General features: G+C 31.0%; 1 protein-coding gene across 3 annotated transcripts in view; it reads right to left on the bottom strand.

Annotated features, from left to right (window-relative positions):
* Positions 1–8,225, bottom strand: part of Pur-alpha (Purine-rich binding protein-alpha) — a 40,475-nt gene that overhangs the window by 3,865 nt on the left and 28,385 nt on the right. For all 3 annotated transcript variants that reach the window (XM_014438726.3, XM_014438746.2, XM_014438754.3), the window contains 3 exons: positions 5,467–5,582; positions 3,491–3,593; positions 1,108–1,226 (listed from right to left, as the gene is read on the bottom strand). In XM_014438726.3, coding sequence (XP_014294212.1) covers positions 1,108–1,226; positions 3,491–3,593; positions 5,467–5,582 — 338 coding nt within the window. The remainder of the gene's footprint in view (positions 1–1,107; positions 1,227–3,490; positions 3,594–5,466; positions 5,583–8,225) is intronic.

Genomic DNA, 8,225 nt, shown 5'->3' with positions numbered 1-8,225 from the left:
TCACATATGAATATAAATTTGGCAAATGAAAATTTGTCGGAACAACTATAAATCAATTTATTTTAGCAAATTTCATGTAAACTATTACTCCTACGAAGATAAACATCATAAACTACTTTATAGCTCATTAAACTAGCATTAATTTGAGTGCTAATAGACATCTGTACGTCAAATGGTTTTTGAGATATAAATTTTTCAAAATAAATTCACTAACCACTGATCTTCCAGTATGTCTCATACAACATTTTTATGAAATGTTGCTTTTTAAAAAGCTGTCTCCAAAACTATTTAACGTAAATAACTCAATTAGGGCTCATATTTTAGAAAATTTACTCTTCTTTAAATGACGTTCTCTTAGGTTTTCTTGTTTTGTTCCTGCTTTTTAAGATATAGAGGTCCGAATTAAAAATTAGTTTTTTTTTTTATCGCTTTGAAACAGCCCTATTTTTTTATTCCTCCTACCTATACTCGGCAGACTCATCAATTCTGACTATTAATTATACATAGGTTTCATTAAGTAATAAAAAATTGGAGTGAGATAACTGCCTTTTTTCTCCTCTTGGGCTCTTGTAGTATAAGGAATAAATAGCATACCCTTTTGAACAGAAAGAAATTATTTGGTGATCCTAAATCGAAAGCTACAATGAAAAAAGGTTTAGCTATACAAGTATAAATAAATTGATGACATTCCAGTACAAAGCTACTAAAAAATAATGGTCCAGTTCTTCACCATTATTTTAACATCAAGTGAAACAATTAATCATACTCACATGTATTATGTAGTAACGCATATCATATTCCCTAAAGTTTTGAAGAGTTAACAAATGCTTCTAGTGTCTTTATCTTGGAGCAGTGCTAACATGCCCTGTAGTGTATGTTATTACTGGGCTTTGTTTATTATAGTCCTGAATAAACTATTACCTTCTTAGGGCACTTGCCAATGTTCTGCAATCATTCAGTTGTAGAACAATCAGCATCCTTCAGTAGTAATATCATGCGCACTCAGCATTTTTTTGTTTTTAGTAATTTATCAATTAGTGAAAATGGAGAAAAGTATAACTGGATTTCAGAAATAAATACAAAATAATAAATTAAATTTGAAATTACCCTAAGAAAACGACCTCTTGCATTTTCTTTTAAGTCCAAATAATAACGCCGATTGTCCTTGATCATCATTTCTGACTTCAATTTCCCATCTTCTGGAAGATTGTCAGGATTAGGGGGGCCTGAAATAATAAATAATTAATTAGAGTAAAAATTTAAAAAAAAAATATTTCTCAGCAAAACTACTGATAAATATACTATCATTCATTATACCATTGAATGAATACCTATATGTTTAAGAAGCAACACTGTGAAAACTAAAATAAATTTTTAGTATGATGGAAATAAATTTATATTATGAATATATTATTTTATTAACACTCTAACGGCAGATGACACAGTGTTGTTAAGCTATGGTGGCTTGGGATCACGTATGACAACAATGTGTCATCAAGGGAAGTTACTTTTCAAGCTTGTACAAAGCTAATTGCTATCTATCTAAAATTCTAAGTGGATGACGACAATGTGTCTTCATGGTTAAATGCAGGTATTACTTTCTTTTGCAAAATATTACATTTTATACATTAAATAATGCCTAGAAAAGAAAAGGAATTATAAAAAAAAATCGTGGGGTGTCCCCACGGTCAAAGTGTCAAGTATGAGTTGGGTAAATTAAGTATGCATTCATTTAAGGAATGCATCTTAAGGAAGAGCCCCACTCCCTATGCAAATTTAGAATTCTTCACCCATGCCACCTGGTAGGATGAGTCAAAAATGGCTAGGTAGCAGGAGAAAAATACTACATGCTGGAAATATCCAGGTAGGAGGAGAAAAAAGAAAGTTAAGGAATTAATAACAGTGAATAAACAGTGCAGCAGTACTATGTACCCACATAAGATGGCTTGTGTTGGACTGTGTTGAGGCCATCAGAGTTTGTAAAAGAAAAAGGCAAACATGTTCCTTAGCCACAATACTCAGCAAACAAGAAAATAATTGTGGGATACCTATGCAAAGATTACTATTAGAAAGAAAAAGATTGACTATAACACAAAAAATTAAGAATTTAAAAATGTACTCTGTGAATAAAGAGGCAAACAAATTTAACCATGAGGCTTCATACATGAAAGTATGATAGAAGTAAAAAAAAAATTATATACACTAGGAAGCACGTCTTTAAGCAGCCAATGATGTACTGATAAGGTGGGAGATACTTCCCCAGATATAATGAATGTGAAAAGTATAGTCTAGATGAAAAAAAGAGCCTATTGAAACTATTCAAAAAGAGCCTATGGAAAAGGGGCATTTCCAAAATGAATAAAGAACTAAGCAAACTGGTGGTATCCTAAGGTGGCAAGAAGAAAGGATCAAAGCAAAATGGAAGCAGTCATTAGCTGCCCCAATATTCATGATATATGAATATAATATCTAAATTGTGCAACTAACTAAGGAACAGGTTGCACACTACATGAAAAGCATATTGAACTAATTAGACGTATTAATGATAAGAATATCTACCAAGCTCGGATGAATGAAAAGGATAGTGATTTATTTGGTCTGAGTATAAGGGTAAGGCTAGTTATTTTAGTATTCACAGAGTTATTAGTATAAACAGAACTGGACCAGGATAATAGAACATATGAAGGAATGGGTCAAGAAGCAGATAGAGCAGATAGCCAAAATGGTGGGTTAATTATAATAATCAACTGCTGTTGACCTACAGAATACAAAAATACGAATCAGGAAAATGATGTGGCCCCACAAGTTAAGTGGGATATCTATTATTTTAAGGTTCTTTCATGCTTCCAATACCAGGATAGAATAGCAATATGTACAGAGAATACTGAGACTTGAGTCTCTCAAACTTTGTCTAGTTGCCGAAACTTGATCACATAATTAGGATAGAAAGATTGGAATGGTTCTTTAAGAGCATACAACACAGTAGGCAGGATCAGACCCTGAGGAAGAGGGGAAGGAGGATCAGATTGTGCCGGAAAGGTAATGTCAACAGATCTGGAATGCTGCAGATAGGATCGTGTGAGGCAAAATGATGGCTTTATGGATCATTAAACTTAAATTTAATGATTAATAATTAAAAGAATAATTTAAGAAGCCCTCTGAAATAATATCATAATAAAAAATGATCTTAAGTACGGAGGAAACAATGAAAAAGGTGTATGTGATTGAAAAAAATATGACATTCAATAATGGTGTCATTTTTCATATCACTTAAAAGATTTTCAAAAAGTAAATGATACTGCTACCACTGAGTGCCAGACAACAAACCCAAAACACTAATTTAATTGTCATATTTCATAAGGAAAATATAAGATTAGCTCATCTGTTAAATATTTAGTAAATGTTTATGTGACACTTATTGTATTATGGTCTAAAAATTCAAAACAAAACTACTACAAAAGTTAATTGAAAAAGTATTGATATTTATTACCGAGGGAAGCATAATAATCACTAAATGTTGATAAATGGTCTCGAAACTCCGCTGCTGTTGAAAGGGCTAAAAAAATTTGACTCCGCCTTCCATCAGCTGCTATCTGAAAATCAGGAATTCCAATAAAATAACTCAAGTAGCTTTAAGACTCTGTTTAAATAATACACTAAATAAATGGATTAATTTATAAAAATGTGAATGAAGATACAGAGGTAACATAAAACCCGGGTAAAAGTATGACGGTTATTATAAAATTTGCTTGTTACGGTTAATGTTCATTATTAAAGAACATTATTGATTTGTTTAATACCATACTAATTGCTTTATTAAAAAATAATCCAGCTAATTATTGTAGTTATTCTTGGGGCAATGTCACAAATATTCCAGCTAGGTTATTACAGTTATTCTTGGGACAATGCTACAAATATTCCAGCTAGGTTATTGCAGTTATTCTTGTGGCAATGTCACAGAACATGTTAATTCTTCTCACACCCTTCCCCACACCATCTACAATTTATGGGATAATAAAATTAAATTACAATAAATTTTTGTTAATATTTAAGCAGCTGATCCCGAAATGAATAGAGAAATTAGAATCCCCAAAGGAAAGCAGTACGTTCTAAGATATTTTCTTATAAAAATCAAAGTTTAAAACAACTTTCATTAATCAAAATTTCTGCTGGACACACTTTTTAAGGGACTAAATAAGAAAGAGACATTGGCAATTTTCCTGGTAAATATGCTATTTTATAATGCCCTTCTTTAGAAAATTGTTGAGTTAGGTGTATTAAATAAAAAATAGAGGTTAGAAAATCAAGGATAACTTCAAAAGATAGATCATATGCCACCGTTATGGTCCAGCAAAAATCAAATGGAAATTCCTAAAATAGTGGAAGCTAGGGGAGATGACCATGTATAGTGGGAAACCTTGACCCTGTATATATACATTATATTTCCTGCTTCTAAAGTTAAATCAAAAAACCTTTTCAAATTCAGGAGATTAATTACACAGGAGAATTTTATTATTAAACACTGTTAAAAAAGGTTTTAATAAAGCATTAGTATGTACAAACATACACATAGAGGAGTGATCCTCAGTTCTACTATGAAATAATTTTTATAAGTACCATTTATTGTTTTTAGGAAATCTGCATACGCCATGTTAAAAGAAATATTTGAATTATGGTATCAAGTAAAACCGATAATAAAATTTGTTTTAATAAGGATACACTAAAATTATTTTTTTCCAACAGCAGGTCAAAAATATTACTCACATACAAAGGAGAGCATCAGATAATTCATTGAATGAAGACTTTTATAATATACACCAAGTACTATTTTGCTCATTTGACAGAACAGTGGTTTCAAATTTGCTAGTATATACTCATTAACTTATTTATAAATAGATTTACTAACTTACCCAAAGCTTGATTCCTTTTAAAAACTTTTTTGTTTTTTCATATATTTTCTTTTTTTTTTTTTTTTTTAATTTAATATCTAATAACCCAAACATAACATTTTCTGATAGATAATACTGTATCATAATTTTTCATCCCACCAGCTGGCAGATCAAAAGAATCTTATGTCACTTCCTTTTTCCACCTAGCAACATAACACTACATTGACTTGCTTGTCTCCTGCTTTTCAATGCAATTCCAACAAAAAACAATATTTTTCAAAATTTGATGTAGTGTAATAATGTGTAGCGATTATCTTTACACTATAGTATTATAAATGTAACATTATCACATTGAATACTCTCATGTATCCTCAAATGAGCTTTCTATTTATACTATTTTCCATAATCTTCCTTCTAATGAAACTATAATAAGCTGTAACAATGGTGCCTACACTTACAACTTAAAATAAAGAAACCACGATGATTTCATATAAATATAACCATAAATTATTATTAATAAAACTTTGAATTAACAAGTTTTCCACATCATTTGTAATTTAAGAGAAAAATTACTTACTTCTGCTACTTTAATAAAACGGCCTCTCCTATTTTGTTTAACATCTAGATAAAACCTTTTAGATTGGATTTGTATCATTTTAGTGGCGAGTTCTGTTTCCCCAGACTGCTGCTGTCCTGTAACAGAATAAAAACATGTGTATTTTAAAATCTGTAAATGTTAATGCAACTGAATTTATTATTTAACTCATACATAGAATATAAAATATTCATTATATAAATAGGATATAAAATAATCAGTTATCCCATTATATAAATACATGGTGCGTTCTGACTTGAAGGTACATATATGTCTCTAATCTATGAATAGCTAAGCAATAAAATCCATGGAAGCTAAATGTGTTTAGTTTTTACTAAACTACTAGTAGATTACTATATTCCTTATATTAACATATTATTGTTTCTTCTCTTAAATTTACCAAATGGGCATTACTTTCAAAAGAGCATTCAAGTATAAGGGAATTATGTTTTCATTGTTTACTATCAATATATAGAAGAGGAATTTAAGCCCTAATTTCTCCAAAGCATGGCAGAAAAGGTGGGTTTTACCAACTAATTTTATCCAGATTAGGAAACAAAATAAAAGTAGACTCTCCCAGGCCAGATTTGAACCTGTGGTTGCTTCTAACAAATAAATGATCTTTTTAAGTTGGTGCATTATTGTAATTAAATAATGTATTTTCTTATTAGTTTTTTTATATTTAATATGAATTTCAACAGAACAGGTACCTTTTCCAGAAATGAAGAATTCCTCAAGGTTAAACACACACAAAATTTGATGGTTCCTTAAAAAAAAATATTGATAAATAGAAAATCTAAGACATATAGTGCATCTAAACCAAAATAGCGATCAGATGTTGAACCAGTCTGGTCAGAGAGCCCTCAAATAGTAGGATAAAACAATATCCCACTCATTTTGAGACATGAAGACTCTAGTAGTAAGACTTCAAAGTATATATAATATTGTGGGTCTAATACTGGGTTTACGAAAAAAAAAAATACATTTTTTTTAGATTTATTTATTTTTTAAATGATTTTCAAAAATAAAAAAGTCTATAGGGAATTTTTTATTCGGATTTATTTACGATAATTAATGCCGGGACCATGATGGGAGTGAGGAACTAGATGGTGGCCGCACAAGATCATAATGATTGGTGGAGGCTAATGCAGGCCAGGACTTGACATGGAGTTGTGCGGCCGAGTTAATAATAATAAATAAAAAGGCGGAAATTAGGTTGATTTTGGAATTAAGGCGGGTAATTAATTTATATCTAAAGCAACAACGGTCTGATCTTAACTGATAACATCACTGTTCAGGGTGATCATCACTGATCATGAAGAAAAACAATTAAAATCACATATGCTTCAGAATTACGTTATTATAGAATTGATACAATAAATAATGTTTTTATTTTTTCTGGCCAAGACTCCCCTTGGAGTCCTATACTGCCTAACCATGATTGGGGGTAAAAGTTTTTATTTTGTGGAACAGCCAATAGACATCAAATTGGTAAGATTGCGTCTTAACCACTGAGCTGCGGTCGGCTCAATAAATAATATTATATAGGATTAACATTTTAAATTTAAACATTAAACATAATCGTAAATGGAAAAAAAATGTGAAAAAGCGATTCTACAGATTGGCAAATCAAGTCAGGCGATTTTGTCGAAAACATTTTTATCACTTTCCAGGTATATACATACCTTGAATACGTAGTTGAGGCATAGAAATGGAAAAGGCTTTAAGTGCCAGAAATATGAAAAATGAAATTTTGGTTCCTGTAATTTTAGAACAAAAAGAGTGGCCGTTTTTTAAAAAAAAGTTTTTTTTTTGCACTTATAGCCGTTTATATTATTATTATTTTATACTGTTTTATTTTCCCCTTCCTTCATCACTTTAATTTAAATTTATTTTTTGTACTCATTGGTTGTTATTTTGTTCTTTGTTCTTAGCCCTGATGAAGGCTAGAAATTCTGGCCGAAACGTTGGCACTGTTAAATAAGTTATATAAACTTATTTGTGTTATATTTTGACCTGCGGCATGGTTACCCCCCAACCATGATCTCCTCATATAATTATCCACGGTCAATTATCTCTCATCATCACAGCCTTTTCCATTTCCATGCCTCAATTTCAGTTTCGTACGACTTTTCGTTTTTGTGCTGGACTTGGCTCACACATACCAATTTTGGCGACTAGGTTACTTTCACCCAGGGGACCTTAAAACGAGTATTTCCATCGCAAATAAGATTTCAAAATTTTACATGACCGTAATACTTTACGGTAATACCTTACAATATTTCATATATAGGTAAGCAAATGTAAAAAAACCTTTATACCAAATTTCAGAATATGTGAACCAAAGGGGGACTCCGCATGCTCCCAACTTAAATGAGGGAAGGGTGAAATCTCGAAAATTCCCAAAACCGTGGCTCTTGGGCTTATGAAATGAATGCTAAGTGCCTTCTTAAACCCTTCCACAGACCTTTTAGCAGGGCTAAGTTTTTATTCTCAGATAAAATACGATGATAATAGTTAATCTTGTTAGATGTTGAATATGTATTAAAGCGCGTTGACACCAAAACAATACCATCAGCAACCTTGTTAAGTCGATGCGTATGGTAAAACAGTTTTGCTGTTTTTTAACAAAAAACACATCTAGATCTCATCAACAACAATCACATTCACCACTTCACAACACAATTCTGCTTGTTTTCAATTTACTACCATACAATTCCACAAATATCAATCAATTAAAA

The sequence above is a fragment of the Halyomorpha halys genome, unplaced genomic scaffold (assembly GCF_000696795.3).
Source record: "Halyomorpha halys isolate HHAL.00 unplaced genomic scaffold, Hhal_1.1 Scaffold6.1, whole genome shotgun sequence".
Classification (NCBI taxonomy): Eukaryota; Metazoa; Arthropoda; class Insecta; order Hemiptera; family Pentatomidae; genus Halyomorpha; species Halyomorpha halys.
The sequence above is the reverse complement of the archived record's forward strand: the minus strand, read 5'-3'. Positions and strand labels throughout refer to the sequence as shown.